This window comes from Halichoeres trimaculatus, unplaced genomic scaffold, assembly GCF_033239565.1.
Source record: "Halichoeres trimaculatus isolate MK-OKI-2021-1 unplaced genomic scaffold, fHalTri1.1 fHalTri1_scaffold_23, whole genome shotgun sequence".
NCBI classification, from domain to species: Eukaryota; Metazoa; Chordata; class Actinopteri; order Labriformes; family Labridae; genus Halichoeres; species Halichoeres trimaculatus.
This window is the reverse complement of record NW_027437201.1, coordinates 13124571-13144745: the sequence shown is the minus strand read 5'-3', so window position 1 is coordinate 13144745 and position 20175 is coordinate 13124571. Positions and strand designations below refer to the sequence as shown.

The following is a 20175-nucleotide window of genomic DNA, read 5'->3' as shown; positions in this document are numbered from 1 at the left end:
GGGGTTGGGGATGCACAGTTTGGTTTATGAGCTGAATCCTGTAGCCTTGAGACGTCGAGAAAGTGAGCGGGGAGATGGAGTAGTGTTTAAGTCTCCAAGGTTGTTGTGCGGTGATGGACAATTTCTCGCCCAATCCATCAATTATAATATATTTTTCATACACCACTGCCTGGGCAGCTTAAGTATACATTTCCAGCCTGTTTACTCAGCTCAGTGTGTATTTTTTCCTGCAGTTTTGCTGACACATTTCCTCTTTTTAATCCTCTTTTTCTCCTGTTCAGGCCTTCGTAAAGTGTCACTTTGACTACGATCCATCCCATGATAACCTAATTCCTTGTAAGGAAGCCGGGCTGAGCTTCAGCAGTGGTGACATCCTCCAGATATTCAACCAGGAGGACCTCAACTGGTGGCAGGTCAGCTCACCCTCCAGCCACATGAGTACATTTTTTTTTTTTTTTTTTTGCATCAGTCGTTTGTTATCTTGTTCGCTCATCCGCCTGTGCGTGCATGTTTCTCCTCACAGGCCTGTCACATAGAGGGAGGCAGCGCAGGTCTGATACCCAGCCAGCTGCTGGAGGAGAAGAGGAAAGCGTTTGTGAAGAGAGATCTGGAGCTCACAACCACAGGTACACACCTTAGCAGCAGCAGCAGCAGCAGCCGAAGAGAGTGGAGCACCTTTCATTATGCAGATTCATCGCAGGGCTCCTCGCCGCACAAACACACCGGCAACAAAGACAACATCTGTTCCTCTCCATATCATACAAGCGTTTCATCCCCCCTCTCACCTCTCCGGTCTGTCTGAGAGCACTGAGGAGCTGGTAATGAGCACCAGCATGACTCAGGCACCCAGATCCAATCTGCTGGTTATTAAGCAGCAGGGCCTGACATTCACAAAGTGCTCGACACCAGGAGGATTGAGGAGTGTTGATAGGACCCACCTGATCGATAATCATCTCTTATGAGAGAACACAAGGCTGTGTTCACTTAGACATATCAGAGCCCTCAGGAGGAGCAGAACAGGTGGTGAGTCACAGCTTCATGCCCTTCACTTCAGGAGGAGGGGAAGATGACAGCCCAAATGTTCTGCCCTTGGAGCCTGTGGAGGACACAGCTGTCTGCTAGCATGCTCTGCACATAAAAACACCAACCTAGAGCATAGTTTGAATTAAGATTTTAACAGCTCAATGTTGGTTTATGAGGTCTGAAATTGCAAATCCAGCTCCTAAAATAAGAAAAATAATCAGCAAGAAGTGTTCTGGCTGCATGACGCAAACATAATGTTTGTGAGACCAGCTTGAGAAGTAGAAATCTGAAACAAAATAAACGATTGTAGGGATGTTTGCTTCCATGTGAAAAGACAATACTCCCTCCCTGTGGCATAATAATCAACCATATTGAACAGCAAATCTCCAGTCACAGGTGTCCTCTGGCAGCAAACTGATTACATCTGTTGATCAGTGTTAGTGCACAGTGCCCCCTAGTGGTGCTAAAACAGAACAGCCCTCTAACACTTAAGATTTATGACCTGGCTGAGCTTTCGATGACACGTCCCCTTCATCGCGCATCATTTGAGCAGGGGTTTAGTTGAAGTGGCTGGCAGAGACAGGCACCAAGAGTGGAGTATTTATCCTTCCTGTGTGTCTCTGATTCTTTAAGGTCCTCTCTGTGCAGGGATGGGGGGCAAGAAGAAAAAAAAGATGATGTATTTGACCACAAAGAATGCAGGTACTCACTCTTCATGAAATGTTTAATGTATTTATTTCTTTGAGTTCAATGCTTTAATGACCGTTTTCTGACCAGAATTCGACCGCCATGAGTTGAGGATATATGAAGAGGTTGCCAAAGTCCCACCCTTCAGGAGGAAGACGCTCGTTCTGATTGGTGCACAAGGGGTCGGCCGTCGCAGTCTAAAAAACAAGCTGTTGGTGTCGGATCCCCAGCGGTACGGGACCACCATCCCCTGTGAGTGCCGCTGTTTATGATCACACTAAAACACTCACATCAGTCTGTGCTGATACCACTTTTCTTTGACCTACAGCTCATCAGAGACACAGTGGCTTAATAAGGACATCAACATGTGGCCAGTGATTGTTTTAATTTGTTTAAATTGAGCTAAATTGGGAGCTTAGTAAGGGAAGTTCACAGAGTCTGAAGGCTTCCAGCAGTCTTGGTGCTCAGCCATTCATCAATAGTCAGAGTCACAGTATACATACTTCTCTAGGTATCCCATTCTACATAAGATTGTTTTGGATAACTACCACAGTCACAAACATTTCTTTTTAGTTTTTGGAACACAAGGTTAATCATTTGACTGTTTCAGTACATGTTTACAGAATTGTCTCTGTTACAGAGGGTACAATGAAATTTCATTATACCCAAATTTCACTCCCCAAATGCACTGCTGTGTAATTTGTGAAACAACAATTAAGAAAGTCTAATTCTAATAAATGGAGATAATGATTAATTGATTGCAGCACACTGAAATAACTTTAAACTTGTGAACAAACATTTTGTCAGTTGTCAATCACTTCCTCAAGTTCGCCCAGCATACAAATGGATCCGACTCTTTTAACAGTTTTCCAGCTAGAAGACAGATTTTTTTTTTTTATCGGGCCGTCAGATTCTTCATAAGAACTTCAAAGGGCTGTTAGGGCATGTTGAGTCATATCATTTACAGCAGACGCTGTTTTAGATATGTTGTAGCTTCATTTTTCTTGGCGGTAAAGATAACGTAACTTTGATATAATGATAGAATTGACTGGCCCCTGAAATCCTCTTAATAACTAACTACTACTGATTATGGATTCAATTTGGCATCTTTGGAGCATCTGTGTTGGATATCAAAATAACGTTAAAAATTATATTACATACTATAATAAATAATATTTAATTTGTGGTAGAGTTCTTTGAGTCCAGTTGGTTTTCTGAGTTTCTTTTGATTTTTTTTTTCTTTAGCTTCAAGTCGTCCCATGTGCCCCACCCCATGTGCATGGCCTCAGTCCAAAGTCCACCTTTTCCTTACCCCCTTGTTTAAAATCTGCACCAACATGTTTTATTTCTTCTCTCTGAATCCTTCAGTCACCTCCAGAAAACCAAAGGTGGACGAGCGGGATGGCCAGATGTACTCCTTCATGACCCGCAATGAAATGGAGTGTGACATAAAAAACGCTCGTTTCTTGGAGCACGGGGAGTACGACGGCAACCTTTACGGCACCAAAATTAACTCCATCCACGAGGTGATAGAAACAGGAAAGATCTGCATCCTGGATGTCAACCCACAGGTAGAGAAGCTCACATTACTTTCCCTCTGCTTCCTTTAATCTTGTCTTCTCGTATTTTAACTCTATCCTTTATTTGTCATGTTTACCCATGTGTAAACGACTTGGTTTTAAAAATTTCTGCTGTCTGGCAGATTATGCACAGCTTGATGCTCCTGAAGTATTTCCAGGCTGAGCACATCATCAATATTTATCAAAAAGGATCTCTTAATGATGTGCATTACACGCTGGAAACACTCAGCTAATCGTATTTACACACATTAGCGTGATAAATTTGTTCGATGGAGACACTGCAGTTGCATTTTAATCACATTCTCAGCTTCATAATTATACTCTAGTTTCAGCTTTTCTAATTTCTGTTTTCTCAGTGCTGCTGTGATGTTACAGTGTCTCTTTGTGTGTACTGTGTTTGTCTCTGCAGGCCCTTAAAGTACTGCGAACGTCAGAGTTCCTGCCCTATGTCGTGTTCATTGAAGCACCAGATTTCGAGGTTCTCAAAGCTATGAATAGATCCGCTATCGAATCAGGAGTGGTAACAAAACAGTTAACGGTGAGTGTGTGATCCGAAAACCCTACAATCCTATTCGTCTCAGTCACATTTTTCATACCCCAGTATGTGAGACAGTCCCTCATTTTTAGTCTTGGTTTGTTTACAACAACAGGTTTATGACGGGTTACAAGCTGCACCCTAGCATCATTAAATAGAAATGTATCATGAGAAAAATCTTTGTTTGTAATTGGAAATCCTAATGTGCTTAAATTAGTGAGCATTAAAAAGCTCTGAACAAAATAACAATTTTCGGTATGAATTCAATGTCTTTCTTTTTAGTAATTTCCCTCTCACTGCTTCTGTCGTCACCATAGCATCTCATTGTCCTGTTTCTTTCCCTTCAGGACTCAGAACTCAAGAGGACGGTGGACGAGAGCGAGCGCATCAAGCGAGCATATGGACATTACTTTGACCTCTGCATCGTAAACGACGGCCTGGAGGCGGCTTTCAGGAGTCTGCGGTTAGCGCTGGAGAAACTGTTAACCGAGCAGCAGTGGGTGCCTGTCAGCTGGGTGTTCTGAGGATCAACAGAAGAGCGACTAGGTCAGACAACGGTGAAACAGTGGTAGCTCCAGAGGAGGTTTCTCCATGCAGTTGAAGGGCGGAGCGTCATGATTCAGAGCAGATGACCAGCCTCATTGTAGAGCCTTTTTGTATAAACTTAGTGTCTCTTCTGTTGAGCCTGTATTTTATTTTTAAATTATTTTATTGATATTTGTTGAGAAAGATTTAGAGTTCATTCTATAAAGGTCTAGTGCAATAGTGTGAGCGAGCGTGTGTAAGTAAATATGTGAAACTAGACTTAGAAAAGCATCTGTTCTGCCGGTGACGGTGCTTTACTGGAGGTTTTATTTAAAGGGTGTTCAACTTTTTAGCCTTTCCTACTTCATGTAGTGTAATGTTTACATCGACTGCTAGGACAGATTGGAAAGAGAAAGATACCACTTGTCAGCATTTGTATTAAATTCTCTATATTTTACCATTTAATCATACAGTATGATTGAAATGTGCTTTATCTTGTATGTCTTCACTTGTTTCAAAACTGAACAGCAATAGATAGTTTTGAATTAAAACATATACTTGCAATACATGTACGCACACACTCAAATGACAATTGATATGAAACACAAAGATAAATGGACACCCTATAACATTAAGATGTTTGGCATCCATCTCTAAAGTCTACACTTTCTTTCATTTCTTTTTTAACATAATTTTTTTCTGTTGCTGGTGTTGTTTGGGCGTCAGTGTGAGGATCAATCGAACGGATCAAAAAGTCCAACGGCTGCCCCTTTTGATTCTGTTGGAGTTGTATTTGTAGCACTGGGAATATTCAAACTCTCAAAGAAAAACAATAAAGACAAACTGAAGAAGTAGCCTACAGTATGCACTGATTGTATAATGGAGGCAAACATGCTGTTTTATTACAGGATGGACACATGATCGAAGTTGTTTTTGTTATTTTTGGATGTAAAATAGTTTTCAGTGGCTTCAAATTCGTACTTACGTTTGCCTTAATATGGTTTAAAAGCCAAGGACACACTCTTATCACTGTTCCTTCTATAGAAATAGAAAAAATAACACAGGCAACTTCTTTCATATTAATAATATTCTCCCTCAACTTGTAAGTACTGTATTGTAATTAAGAGAATATAGTATAGCATAGAGAAAAAACTTGGTGCTTTGAAGACTCTGCTGGTGTGTAGACACAGTTGGACAGCTACACTGTAGCTTTGATGTTCTTATTAAAATGTATCAAAAATGAAAATGTGATGATTGCTTCACTGTCTACTGTTAAATTAAATAAGATCTATTTTTAAGTTAAAACCACAATAAATAAATTACAATTCTGTTTTTAAAAACACTCAAACACAACACAAGAATATACAGAGACTGATGAGTTAGAATGAAGTGGAACCTGTGGGTCCCTGGTGTGGCCTCTGTGGGTAGCTGTGGGTGCTGGGTGAGGATGATGTTTCTTGCACCCAGTGATGAGGAGCTAAAGGAAGAGTTATTGGATACATCTCGTAGGCAGGTGGTGGACCTCCTGGCCAAACAATCGTTAATTTTGGGTCGAACTGCAAGAAGTTAAAATAAAATTAGGAATCAGTTTCTATTTAAAGAGTTCTCCTTTTTTATATTTCATTTCAGCGAGACAGAGATATAAAACTGTATGTTTTAAATACAGTTTTTAAAAATTGTGAATAAACATACACAAATGCATACATACAATTTTTGACCTGTAAAGAGGTTTTTTTGTTTTTTTTTTTTTTTTGTATTAGAGGTAGGGTTAGGGTTTGTGTGTTTCAGGGTTAGGGTTAGGGTTTACTTCCTTTCTTTTTTTTACCAAAAAAAGTTACATTCAGAAAGAGACTAAACACTACGTATTTTTTTTTCCAGAAAGGAAAAAAAATCTAGATCAGGAAGACTTTTTGTAGTACATTTTATATTTTTCCTCACTTGTTCACACTCACCAGTGAGTATGGAGGAGGGTGATCCACAGTGCTGTACCGAGGAGGGAGTCTGTCATAATGTCTCTGGATATCCTCTTCTGAATTTTCATCACACAAAGAAATTGATCGCACTGCTGAAGCTGCCCTGTCACTTTGCGTTGACGGTGCCCTGACGTCGTATGCTGCTCTTTTGTTTTTGGCATGCAGATAGAAGCAGAGGAGAACCACAGCTATGGACACCACCAAGACAGGTGACCTGCAAACATGACAGTGATGAAAAACTGAACTATTTAATTTTCTTTGGGTCAACAATGGAGATTTACTGTATGACTACTTACAAATATTGAAAGATATTGACCACCACACTCATGACTGGGAATATGTCAACCAGTTGATAATGCTGCGTGAGGAAAACAGAGACCTAGTACATTCAGTGCAGCATACAACAACAACAACAATAACAACAGTAAAATGTTAAATATAGACTTCCTCTCACTGAGTGAACAATGATAATGCGTTTATGGGAGCACACTGGAACAATTATGAGACTTGAAGTTCTCACTGTTCATAAGAGTAACCTGTAAGTAATTGTATTTAAAGAACAATTTCTCCTGTACAGCAAGAAAGTTTAAACAACTCAATCAAAATCATATGAAGCATTAAAACAGCTTACAGTTAACCTTCATTCTCACTGAATCATCTGTCAGTGGACTTTCACCCTATAAACCTGATGTTCATTTTGATTTTAAGTTAAGGTTATTTATATAATTCTAACCCGCACTACCTATAGAAGGCTATTAGATAACTGGATTCATTATCACTACATATGGAACAGTTAGACTGGCCCTTACCTTTCATTTAAGAATCCAAAACCTTCAAAAACCAGCCTGCCCAATGAGTTGTTATCAAGTGATAATGTGCCGCTTCAGGAAAGTACACAACTTGATGAGCTTTTACAGCATAACTGTCTTTTTTAAAGACACAGAACTTTGAGGTGTGTCTGCTCTTTTTATGTCTGGTAAATGACACTATTGTACTTCCTATTGACTGTAGTAAACTATCAACAGCTACATTTCATAATGCTCTCTTATAGGACCAACTATTACATGACAAAAAATAATGTCAACAAAAATCTAAATCTTTTTGCGTTACATTTGCTGCCCAGGACTTGAATTAACATTATGATTAATAAACTGTTACACCATCTCTTTCAACACACCATTGTTAAGCTGCTGCAGTGTTTTCCTGCTTCCTGCTGCAGCTGAGACGGAAAAGAACAGCGCTGTATTTCACTTTAATAAAGTTTAATGATAAGTCAGTTTTGTGTTTTTTTTCTAAATCTCACATTCCTCAGTTTTCAAATACACTCTGAGACTCACGACATTCCCGCCTTACCACAGTGATATCCTTCAAAAACAAAACAAAAAGGAACTCTGTAATTCACAGCTTAAGCACAACTTATAAAATACACTGGTGCAGCATTGTAGCATAACCTGAGCAATTAATCTATAAGTCAAGATCATAATTTACACTTTATTGTATTTATCTGTAAAAAAAAAAAAAAAAAAAAAACACTGGTAAGCATTTCTTTAACATTATTGATATGAACATTAAATTATTTTGAAATGCAAGACAGTGAAATTTCAAACAAGTCATTTAAAATGTGACAAGAAGAGATTACCTTTTAAAAATATATTATGATTTAAATGGCAATTATTTGACACCCCTACTGTATTCTTGGTAATTTTTCTTTTTTGTGAGGATGTAATATTTTTGGTCGAAGTTCATGAAAAACATCCTTAACTCTTAAAATATCACGACACACATATATCCACACAGTGGATTGTTAACAGGAATAATGACATGAAACATGGTCTCAAACATCCACATAAGGCATCCATCACCTGCATAAATAAAACATCAGGCTCATTTAAAATATTTCAAGAAATTCTAGACTTCAGGAATTTTAAAATATTACAGCCCTGAGAATAGGAAAAAATCTGCTGGAAAGAAAACACATGGACTGGAAAAACAGAGAGATTAGGCTTTAAAGCATCTGAAAATGGAGGACGATCACTGCAGCTCTGAGTAAGCTGGAGGGTCCCAGTATGAAGGCGGGGCGTCCTGATATGGTGGTGTGTCAAGCTGGAGGAGACATGGACACATTAAAGAACAAACAGCTTACACAGTTTGGTTAGAGTGTACGATGAACAAACCAGTACCGTACCTCCCCGTAAGGAGGAGGTGGACTGACACCTCTGGTGCTGTTGATGGGAGGATCTCTGTAAGGAAACAGACGAGGAGCTTCCTGTACGTCAACCATTTCCCTGTTCCCCAGCTGCTCCTCAAAAATGGGTATGACATACACAGATGGAAAGTCAGCCTCTCCCAGAGGCTGGCTTTCTGCTCCTTCTCCTCCTTTGTGTGTCATTTTGAGATAACAGTATAAAATCCACAGAAAGATACTGACAACCAACATGGGAATCCTGGAACAGAGAACAGCTTACTGTAGCCTGCATACAGAAATGTTTAAACTGTGACAAGTTACTGTTTCTCATAAAGAAAGACTAAACTTACCCAACCACAAACATATACTTGACCATGGTAGTTTTTTTTCCTTCTGGTTGGATACCTGGGGAAAATGAACAGTATATCATTTTCAACTCCAAGAATTCATAACTACTGTTTGCAAAGCAATTTATTGTGAAATCTTTCAGTACAGTTGTAAAGGAAAAGTTCAAAGGTAGCCCATAACTTCTCGTGTCCTTAACTCACACCCTGTCTAACAGAAAGAATATTTACAAGGTGGATAGAATCATAGATATTTGTAAAACAGCTACACAAAGTAACTAAGTTCCAAGTCTGCCTCTTGTACCTTTTATTAAATGTTGCACTACATTCAGAGTTAACTTGGACTCTGCAAAGTGAAAGTTCACAGCAGTGAAATGCAGCACGTCTAAACATTTTCAAAACAAACAGCACAAGCAACTTCAGTCACAGCCATCAAACACACAAGCAAAGAGAATATGTTTGGATTAGTGTTCCTTTAGGCTATTTTTTTCTATTTTGATGCTGGAAATGAAGCTTACCTTCAATATCAAGCAATGAAATGCAGGTCAAGTGAAGCGGTGACCTAAAATAGATATCTTTATAGCTTCAATGGCCCTTAATAAGTAGCACAACTCTCATAGGCTACTGCAAATGACGTTGGCAACATGTCAACACCCTGCTCCCTCCACCCAGTAGACTGACCTGCAGTCTTGAAATTAGAGCCAAGAGCAGATTGAGACACATTGTAATAAAAAACAAAGCCATAATAACAAGATAGTGATTTCTTTACAGGCAAGGAAAGGGCTTACAGGGAAACCCACGAGTCCCTGTTGCAGCTTGTGTCGTAGGAATGCAGACAAGGTTTTGTTGAAACTTGTTAGTGGAATTCCTTCTGCAGCAAAATGTTTTACTTTAAAGGATTTTCACCATGGAAAAAAAACTTAAAGGCGGGCACTGTCATAACCCAGATAAAACACCTCACTTACAGCACACCATGCTCTTTTACAAGCTTTTATTAAAGCTTAATAAATCTTGTGAGTTACACAATGTGTAAATAATGTGTTCTACACATTAAGATAAAAGCAGACTCCAGGTTATTTAACCATGACGTTAAATATTTTCACATCAACACGTTCTAAAATGGAGGTGGGGGAGGAGGTGGGGGAGCAGGTGGCACATTACAAGAGGTGCCCATCTGAGGTGGTGGTGGTGGAGGAGGAGGAACACAACCCCCAACCGCAGGGGGAGGTGGAGGAGGAGGAGGAAGTGCAGCACTCCCTGCTCCAGGAGGAGGTGGAGGAGGAGGAGGAGGAAGTGCAGCACTCCCTGCTCCAGGAGGAGGTGGAGGAGGTGGTGGATACATGCTGTTTACAGGAGAGATAGGCTGTGGAGGGGGAGGTGGGGGTAGACATGTGGGTGAGGTCATGCAGGGTGGAGGTGGGAGGCCAGAGTCCATAGAGGAGGACAGTGGAGGTGGTGGGGGAGGAGGAGCCACACTGGAGTCAAAGTTGGACATAGGAGGAGGGGGAGGCAGGTTGTCGTTGTTGGTGGTGGAGACAGTTTGCAGAGTGGGGACTGATGGAGGAGGCACAGCGATGCCTAAACTGGATCTGCATAAAAACAAAGAGAAACTCAACTGAGGTCTGAAGGTTGTGTTCAGCAGAGCTACGTTAGCTTCTAGCTGTTGTTTCAGATCTTTATGTTGACTTATGCTAGCATGCTTCAAGCTGCATTTAAGCCAAAAGTTACATAGACCGACATGAGTCAAGCATCTTACCTAATAAAACAGAAAACAACAAACAGTTTGAGTCTGATTTTTGAAGAATATAAAGAAAAATGTATTACAGGTGCCATGAAGACCTTGTTTCACAATCATAGCAGATGGACTCCACAAGGGAGCAAGTTTATCTATTTTTCTGGCACAATCCAATTTCTTCTGAAACCAAATAGTTTTGTTTTACAGTTTGTCAAATATGACATTTGGTTTAGTTTCCTTTTCACAAACATCCTTTAAAATGTCTTCCACAGGGCTACTACTTCTATTTTTTATACAGTGAGGACTAAGAGTTGTTTTTTTGCAAGGATTCACAACTGCAGTTGACTGCAGCATAGGAGCACTTCCACATCCAGCATGAAGAGTAAAAATCATATTTCCCAAACTGTCTTTTAGCCTCAGAAATGCAGTAACCTCACAGGTTTTGGCCATCAACATTAGAAAGATTATGATAAAGTGCAGTATTTGTAAACCTGAAGGTTTAGCTTTACCAGTTTTGCCACAAAGAAGTTAAAAGGAGTGTTTCTACATACACAGAGAAGTCTGTAGTGCTGTATATGCTCTCCGAGGTGTCTGTTCTCTTTCTCGGTGGCTGCTCAGTGACCTGTAAATAAATCAAAATGTAAATCAATAAAAAAAAGATGGAATAAGACATCTCTAAACCACAGTCAGGCTTTTTGTATACCAGCTTTGACAACACAGGGGGTGGATGTGTTCTGCTGTATTGTCTCATTCCGATGGGAAATTGTGAAACACATTTCAACTCTGAGCTCAACCCAGCATCTGATTTACCTGAAAACTGTGTCCAACTGTGTCCAAGATGGAGTATGAAATAGGCACTCTGGCATATTTTCTTTCCGGCTCTTTGCCTGTCGCTGGAGGGGTCAAAAGTTTAGAGCGACTCTTGGTTTTTGGAGTGGTAAAAGCACCAATCTCTCTCCTTGCAACCTTCTCAAAGTGGATTGCTGCCGCCTGGACGGGAGAGAGAAATAGAGAGGGTGAAGAACCCCATCAAGAATACAGAAAAAATACATTTTCACATCACTTGATCCCAAGGGAGATAGAGATGGGACAGCAAAACACACAGAGCTCAGCAACAAAGCTGTCAGTAGAGAAAAGGCGCAGCAGCAGAAGAATGAATACAGCAGCTATATCACACACAGGAAATAAAATTGAATGTGCCTTTGATACTATTTGCTAGCTACACAGCAGTCCCTTAGCTTTCTTGGCTATGGTCAGTTGTACTTCAGGTAAGAGGTGTTCCTCACCAGTGACAGCAGGTTGATGGAGGACTCCATATCTTTGATCTGCATGGCTTGGGAGTCAAGAAGTCTCAGTACAGTGCAGGCCAGGCTGTTGATCTGGTACGTCACACTGGCTAGAGATTGGGCGGCTAAAGCTTTGGCCTCCTCCAAAGCTTTAGAGGAATCCACTGCCTGCAAAGTTTTTTTTTATATATTCATTGAAACAACAACAAAAAAAACATCAGACAGGTTTTATGTTGTTTCTTTTAAGTGGGTAGTCAGGGCTAGTGATAACAGCATAGTCTTTGTGTCTGTGCAGTGTTTTAGATTAAGAAATGTAAAATAACCTAATTAAAATTAAAAAAAATCTCATGTAATTTAAGAATTTTCAACAAATTGATTATTAAAATGTAACTGTTACAAAAACTTGATGCTAGCTCTTGCATTTCAACCCTGAGACTTGCTCATTTAAATACAAGCTATTGAGCAGGGGTAAAAACCCAGCGTTACCTTTAAAAATACGTAAGAGTTAGTATAGTCTCTACGCTAATTTCCTTAGAAACGCTCTAAAAGCAAACGAGGCTCAACCTTGACTGAAGAGTTAAAAGTTAAGCCTCTAATGTGTAGTTTTTTTTACGAAATGACTCACCTGAAGATACGTGTTTTCGCAGTAATCCGCCACTTTCAGCAGGTTGCTGTGATTATCGACGAGACCCTTCCTCGCAGCTGGTGCCTCTTGAAAAATCTGAGCTATCACTTCAGAAAACTTCTTTTTCTCCGGTATTTCTCCCATTTTTTGCCGTCAACTGTTGCCTTACGCTTTCTGGAGAGGATGCTGAACTTTGTTAGCAGGACTCAGCCGAACAGGGAAACAGGGAGGTGTTTCAACGGAGGTGTTGAAAGAGGAATTCACCGCAGGGTACAGATTTTTTTTTCCTCCTCCTTTTTTTTCTTGACAAAGTCAGAGCAGCTGGTCTCTGCGCTGGACAGCAAAGGTAACAGAAACATCTTTAAAAAAAGTAGAATGGTGTTAACCACGCAATGAAATATTTTTAGCTTTGATTTTTGTCTTAAAACCAGCCACACTTAACAGCAACATGCGTCATTAAATTTTAAACGCGAAACCAGGTGTTTTAAATAATTCATGTGCTACCTGTATTAATTAAAGATATCCACCAGAGGGCGGTGTAGACCAACCTGACCATACTGGACTCTGGGTGAGGAAGAGGAGAGATTGATTCCACTCAAGAATATAGTTAACTTGCAAAAAGTACAATCTGAATACGAACCGCACCAAACGAAAAAAAATAAAGCCCGCTTTTGGTCCGGACCAAACAAGTGGACCAAAGGACTTTTCTGGTCTGAATACAGCCTTAGTTATCTTGAAAAAGTCTCCCTACTAAATATGTACTTGGTTGTAGTCCACACTTTAAAATGAGATTGTTATTCCCAAACACTACTTTATTAATTGATTAACGGCACATGGAAGTCACAATGACAACACCACACCAGCAGACAAAGTTTACTAGTGAAAAGATACATCTGCGTTTTTCTTTTTTGAAAAAGATTTCTTGGATTAATTTGGATTAATTTGGAATAATGGTGGACACAGGACCCCAGCTGTTAAACAGAAAAAAGACAAAAGAGTTAAGAAAGCTTAACAGGACAGTGATAGAGCAAGAGCTAAAGGCTAAAACAAGGGCTACACTGTGTTTATGGCATAGACTGTAAATAAAACGTCATCTTGCTCGGCTCGAAGTGAGGTCGCCACAAATACTGCTCCCTCTGGTGGCTGGCTGCAGTGTCGGTAAAAAAAAATCTAGCTTTCCAGCCATTCCAGATGTGGTCAAACTTTGAAAAATTAATATACCTCATAGAAATGTTTCCCACGTCAGATTGTTGCGGTGGTTTGAAGATATTATTTGGCTGCCTTGTATCCAAGTCCTCTTTTTTCTGAAAAGTTATGTTTTCATTAGCAATACAATGTTAAAAACAAGGTTTTACATCACGTTTAATGATGATTGACAGCTGCTGTTCTCGTATATTTTTTTCAGGGGTTGTAAAATATGTCGGAAAGTAGAGTCAAGAAGTGATTAGACACTCAAAAGATTCTCCCAGAATCCCTCACAGTCTCTACTGCACAGACTCTGGCTGCACAACTGCTTCAGTGGCTGCGCCTGTGACAGGAACATTTTGGCTTCAAAACCGTACAATGGCCACGCTGTCCACTCCATATACAGTCTATGGTTTGTGATCATGCTCATTCCAGCCCACATGTAGCAGCTACACTGCAGTGGTCTGTTCAAACTTAAGCAATCATCAATAAAATGAACAGCGAGCTTACGATGGCTCTGCTTGGTAGATGAGCGCTGGCAGGTCATAGTGTGGATTCACTAACATCACACATTACAGACATGTTTCAGAGCACAGTGCTGCCTGTTGCACTAAATATAGACAGCTACTAAACTACGGTACAAACTTACATTTGCTTGTTGTCAGGTTTCAAACAGGGCTACACGACTGTTGATGAATACCTTACCTTGTGGTGTTGTATCCACTTAAAAGCTCTGTTGAACGAAGAAAACATGGCTTGATTCGAGTTACGTTTTCACAACAGTGTGCTTGTGACTCTGGGCCAAAAGGTGGCACTGCAGTCCAATTCAAACAGATCCTCCTATCCTCCTCACAGCATCTTTGAGAGTTTGCTGACAGGATAATAATAGGATTTTTTTAATAATAATAATGAACAGTGAATAAAAATGCTTAACTATATGTACTGTATGGTAACTTGTTGTTCAAGCTGTCCCAAGTCAGCAACCAGATCTCTTTAACATCCTTGTTTGTGCTCACAATGGCCTAAGTACAACCTTTTTAAAGACGTTTCCAGCACATGACAGCACCTTTATCAGTGTGCAACTTTATCAGTACACTTTGACAATGTCTGGCACTATTCGTATTTAGCCATGTGATGCACTGGAATTGCACAGCATCTGGATTCAGTCCAGTGTTGATACTTGGCTATCAGGTGGTCACAGAGGCCTGACGCACAGGGACTGTGTCAGGAAAGCTCTGCAGATGATGGTGCACTAACCATAGTTATTTTAACATGTGTAAGATCTGCTACATCTCTGTGAACGGCAAAGAAAGGCAAGTAATGAGAGGTAGGGGTTGTTGGGCTCACAATTTAAAAAAGAAACTAAATTATTTTTCCACATTGGATATTTTGATGACTATTTAAACCAGCAGCAGTAAAAAAAAACTGTTGGGAGTTTTTGTCGCCCCCTTGTGGGTAAGGATATACATATCAAATTTGCACATGCCATGGCCTTGTATTTGGACCAGAATCACATGTTGTAACATTGCCAGCTGTCATTTGTTCATTCTCATACCTCCCCCCTTGTGGCAGTTTTAGGTGTTAAAATCTAGAAATGTTGAGCTTGTTGCTGGGGTCTCTCTTGCTACTAAAGGTCATAAAAACTATCACAATTGATTTTAATCTCACCAGTTTATGAACCTCAGGTTTCATCCTCTTTAAAATCAATTTATTTTTCTTCCCAAATGAAACGACTAATTAGAGCAGTAAATATTTCATCAGCTGTTTGTTTTTTGCTATTACAGGATATCAGTTTACCGATAAGAGGTTATGAGTGGCTCTTTGTCTTCATAACACAGTCTTTTCACTGTATTCAGAACAATCTGGTAACAAATTGAAGTGGCATCCAATTTGTAATGCCACCATCATAAATTTTTTATACAATGAAAGAACAAACTGAATACAAATAGAGATTTACTGACTACAGGGTGGATTTCTCTGATTAAGAATGTTACAGTAATGGATCCTGCCACCTTTCACTTTGCCTGATTTATTTTGGTACGTCTTGAAATTAATTCAGTATTCTGTGTTCTTCTCTGTGGCTCAAAACATTTGTCAGCTCTATGACAGATAGCTGCAATTTTGCCCCTTGTTTTTGTTGTTCTGTATAATTTAATTCTTCTGCTCATGCATCACTGTGAGACTAACAAGATTTATTTCACAGCTGTGTTATGAATACTTGAGTTTTTAATTTCTTGTCGGCATAATGTTGCAATTCACAGTGATGAAGCAGAAACACTGTACCACGTCTTGACTATGTGGAGCGCCATCTCTTTCTGAGCTGAACCAGCTCCTCTTGTCGTTTTTAAATCAAAAACATGATTTCCAAATCAGTATTTGGAGTAAAAGTGGTGCTTTAATGGCTGTAATGAGCTGAGTGATGTGGAGTGAGTGGGTTGTTATGGCAGAGGTACACCTCCAGAGTGGGTAGGACCATATTACAGATCCCTGTCAGGTTTTCAAATCCACTTTAAAAGCTGCTCACTTAACAGGATATTACTGCATCCTGGGAACACTGTACTTTATTCATTCTGAGCTTCAAATGTCCACATTTGGCAATCCTCAGTTAATCATTCGTTCATTTCTTCAAATTTAAACTGTCTGCCTTGTTTGCCTGCACTGCTATCCCCTGCATTGTCAGTAATGTTGAGGCCATTTAAGGAAAAAAATCACAACTAGGTCTTGCACCATGCAAAAACAGACCTTTCCTTTTCCACTTAAGGTGAGCTGAAGTGAAAATACATCATGCATCACATTCTGCAGAGTATGATCAGCACACTGCAGTTTTATGATCTTGTTTACGCAGCCCAGTGCTCCATCATGTGTAAAACCATCTGGATCTGCTAACCAGGAAAGTTGATCTCTCCATAATAAAAGTTATGATGGGGTGTCAGTTTGGCACAGTCGATCAAACGCTTGCTCCAGAAACAGAGATTCACTTACAGCTTTGCTCCAGCTCTGTGAAGGACTCATCTGTTTCTGGTCTGCTGACTGTCTTCACTGTCCCCTTCATTTTAAGGCTAAAGGCTCAAAATACTATGTTGAATTTAACATCTGACATATTTGATGCTACAGTTATAAAATAAATTCATTTTTTGTGTTTTCTCTGACAAAAAAATAAACTTGTAGGTGGTTGACAAGCTCCACAGTTCTGCCCTTTATCAATTTCAAAGTTCAGTGAACGTCTTTCATCTAATCGATGTGACCTCTGATCAAGTGCAACAAAATGAAAAGCTGAGGAAGATAAATGGGCAATATTTTGATAAGAAAAACATCATGAGTCACTGATGAGATTTAAGTTCAGTTTCAGGACCCTTTCAGTTTATTATTGACTTGTGGTGGCCATGGAAAGCAGCTGTGCAGGTAGCCCACTGTCTCAGGGCCTTTGACACACTGTACAGGACTGATAGGCCCCCTATGGCGTTTTACTTGAACACAAACAGAAGCTTTGTTTACATTTAGTGCTCCTCACCTAAACACATTTGTTTGCAAACTTCCTCCTCAAAAGCATGCTTACTTACATTTTTGAACATGTTTTTTTGTATACTCACACTCAAAGTTCTGGTGTGGACCTAGATTTCACTTGCTCTGCATGTAAGTAGCTTTTTTTCTAGAAAACTGTATCATGTTTTCTTTTCACAAAAGCACCATGTTGATCCAAATATGGGCCAAAAAAGTGGGATTGTCTTACTTTTGGGTTTTTATTCAAACTTGAGTGCTACAGCGAGTGAACAGGGTCAAGTTGAACAAGACCACATCTTGCAATGACTACTTAAAGAGGGAAGTGACAAAGCAGACTCCACTGTAGTGTATACTGTCTGTAGCCAGAGCAGAAGACAAGACAACAAACAGCAAAGTTATGAGTTTTTTTTCCCCCAAGATAATGACAATCACTGCAGCAGAGACTTTGAATAACTGTCAGACACTGAAGAAATACAAAGTCACAGAGTGTATTCGCCAAAGATGGAGAGCTTAAAAAGAGGATCCTTAATTGCATGCAAGTATGTCCTTGAGAAACAATGAAAATATGCAAGTCAGCTAACACATCATCCATCCGTTAGACATATTTTATTGATACACCACATCAACTTCAAGTAAATACGGCCTGAATGTGATGGTTTTATTTAAATACACAATCCATGTGTTTGCTATATCCTTACTGCAAGTTAAAATTGATTTCTTTACAAAAACAACGCCAAGTTTTAAAAGTCTTGGCCATCCTATATTTGGATAAATATTTTTCATGGAAGATGCATTAAAGAAAAACAGAAGCATTACAGGTTATTATTGAATATAACTATTTAGAAATAGTCATTTTTCTCACTGATGGTGTTTTTGGCTTTTGTAGGTCATTAAAATGAATCCAAACCATTTTTTGGTGTGATTCATAAGCAACCAAAAACTCCCTACAGAAAAATCTATGCTTCACTCCCAACACTCTTTAAACCAGCTTTCTTCTGATGATTGTGGAGTTTGCAGCAAATACTGAACTGTGTGAACCTTCTGCAAAAGTGCTGTCACATGCATGTGCGTGCAAAAAGTATGTTCAACAATTCAAGTAACTGCCAAGCGGCAACCTCCGGTCTGAGAATATGAGACAATGCGGAAGTGCCAAAATCTGCTGTTCGTCGAGTGTTCGCTTGAGGCTGGCTCCGGAAGTAGCGGAAGTCACATACACACCAAGCCAAAAAAGCCATTTTCAAAACAGGAATTAACCTATTTACAGCCTGGTTCAAAAAACGTCTCCTGTCTGAGTCGCTAATTTTACTACCGGCTCCCACTGTACGGGGGGTGAATTTTTTTCTAATGCGGCTGTTCAGAGGATATTAAGATCGCAAGCTCACCCAATAGAAGGCACAGCTGAGGGTCACATGACAGCCGGTGCCCTATGGCTGTAGGCAAAGCCCTTGCCACTACCAACATGGCCGCTATAGTCAATGTGCTTCGTTTTCCGTTTCAGAAACAGACTGGTGACGTCGGCGAGACTACGTCCATGTTTTATACAGTCTATGGTAACCGCACATCTGAATCTGTCAATAGCATCTACAGCTGAAATGTGCACAAATTTCATATTTGGTTTTGAAGATTAAGTTTCCTCTCAAGAATATTTGTACGAATACAAATATAAACTGAAAGCTGTCAAAACGCCACATGCATAATACATGATAGGACATGATCAAAATTATATTAATAGCCTGTAACTGAACGTCAGCTCTGCTAAACAGAATGAACATGTTGTCTGAAGCAGAGTTAACACACCATCTTACATTCAAGAGTACAGGAACACACTCAGACTGCAGATCAGCCTTCAGGTCCAGTGGTGTGTCTTTTGGAGATTGGATGTTTTAAGCAATCTCAGCCTCTCCACACCTCACAGACTTCCATTAAAGGCAAAGTCAAAATCAATTACTGGGTCAGAGACTGCGGAGAAACTACACCAACAAACATAAACACACAGAACACACAAACAGGTAACACTTAAATTGTATTCTAAACTCAATTAGGAGGTGTCTTGAGGCACCTGCTGCTCTGCCCTGTTTTCAGGACAAGGAATGAACTCAAGTTGTGACACATTTCCTTTTTTATCAAAGTTAAATATATTCTTTTTGGCGTATGATTTCTGACATGACTGTCTCATGACTCGACATGATCAGCCACACTGTAAGTGTGTGATAAGTCTCACACACCCTCCTCCTGCTGATATCTTCATCATGATGCTCTATCAGTTTAGTCAGGATGCACTCTGTAAATAAACAGCCAGACACCTGCACACTGTTCGTGACATGTGCCTCATGTTTCTGTAGACATCAGCAAGTACGTGCAGATATATGTTATCTCTCCAAAGAAACTTTTTACAGACAGAAGAAACCTTAGGATACAACACAAATACGAAGAATAGAAACTTATGATTACTGCTGTCTCATTGTGTGGTGATACTGACTCACTCTGCCTTTCACTGACAAAAAACATCAGTCAGCACATGAGATTATAAGAATCGTAAACAACATTTTAAAGATGATTTGCTTATCTAACTTGTTGGTGTGTCACAGGTAATCACTGTTTACTGTATTTAAGTGTGAAGTTTCTTTACATATTATAATCAGGCTGGGGAGCTCAAGTGAAAGAGGTAAAGAATTATGGTGAATTGGTGCAAAGTAGGATCCAGACAGGGTACTGTCCAGCAAAAAAAAAAAAGTTCCTGGCTTAAACTAAAGGGATTTTTATTTACACAAACAATCATTCACTGTACATGATTCTCCTTTTACCCAGCTGCCAGCTAGAGCAGCAACTCAGAGGTGCGTCATAACATACTCAATGCACAGGATCTTGTTTAACATGACCCTCAAACATTTTTTTCTGTCTCTTAATGTTGAACCCAAAAGAAAATACTTTAAAAGTTATGCTGATTATTTCACTGTCTACATAGAAATGCAGGAGAAGCATGCTAGGGGA

General features: G+C 39.8%; 2 protein-coding genes across 6 annotated transcripts in view; one reads left to right on the top strand and one right to left on the bottom strand.

Annotated features, from left to right (window-relative positions):
- Window positions 1–5879, top strand: part of mpp2b (MAGUK p55 scaffold protein 2b) — a 46575-nt gene extending 40696 nt beyond the window's left edge. Inside the window, exons 6-12 of one of the 3 annotated variants that reach the window (XM_074663166.1) lie at window positions 282–413; window positions 524–626; window positions 1657–1725; window positions 1801–1962; window positions 3079–3281; window positions 3700–3828; window positions 4173–5879. In XM_074663166.1, the coding sequence (XP_074519267.1) occupies window positions 282–413; window positions 524–626; window positions 1657–1725; window positions 1801–1962; window positions 3079–3281; window positions 3700–3828; window positions 4173–4349 (975 nt within the window). In that variant the 3' untranslated portion in view covers window positions 4350–5879. The remainder of the gene's footprint in view (window positions 1–281; window positions 414–523; window positions 627–1656; window positions 1726–1800; window positions 1963–3078; window positions 3282–3699; window positions 3829–4172) is intronic. The other 2 variants (XM_074663168.1, XM_074663167.1) reach the window with 2 other exon arrangements.
- A 2101-nt stretch (window positions 5880–7980) lies between these two features.
- Window positions 7981–12941, bottom strand: abi3b (ABI family, member 3b). 3 transcript variants are annotated; one of them, XM_074662665.1, is made up of 9 exons: window positions 12499–12941; window positions 11874–12041; window positions 11398–11577; window positions 11139–11209; window positions 9371–9414; window positions 8859–8913; window positions 8752–8767; window positions 8509–8619; window positions 7981–8426 (listed from the first exon to the last, which is right to left on the bottom strand). In XM_074662665.1, exons 1-9 carry the CDS (start codon window positions 12640–12642, stop codon window positions 8355–8357), a joined length of 861 nt encoding a protein of 286 aa, XP_074518766.1. In that variant the 5' UTR covers window positions 12643–12941; the 3' UTR covers window positions 7981–8354. The 3 variants fall into 3 exon arrangements, with proteins under 3 accessions (XP_074518766.1, XP_074518765.1, XP_074518764.1); XM_074662664.1 differs by having other exon boundaries at window positions 8509–8767; XM_074662663.1 differs by lacking the exons at window positions 7981–8426; window positions 8509–8619; window positions 8752–8767; window positions 8859–8913; window positions 9371–9414 and adding an exon at window positions 9767–10441.
- Between the last annotated feature and the right edge of the window lie 7234 nt (window positions 12942–20175).

Coding starts and splice junctions, on each gene's coding strand:
- abi3b (XM_074662663.1), bottom strand. CDS start 12,642: ATGGGAGAAATACCGGAGAAAAAGAAGTTTTCTGAAGTGATAGCTCAG. Junction 11,578..11,873: donor CCATCAACCTGCTGTCACTG/GTGAGGAACACC, acceptor TCTCCCGTCCAG/GCGGCAGCAATCCACTTTGA. Junction 10,442..11,138: donor AGCACTACAGACTTCTCTGT/GTATGTAGAAAC, acceptor GTTTTTATGCAG/ATCCAGTTTAGGCATCGCTG.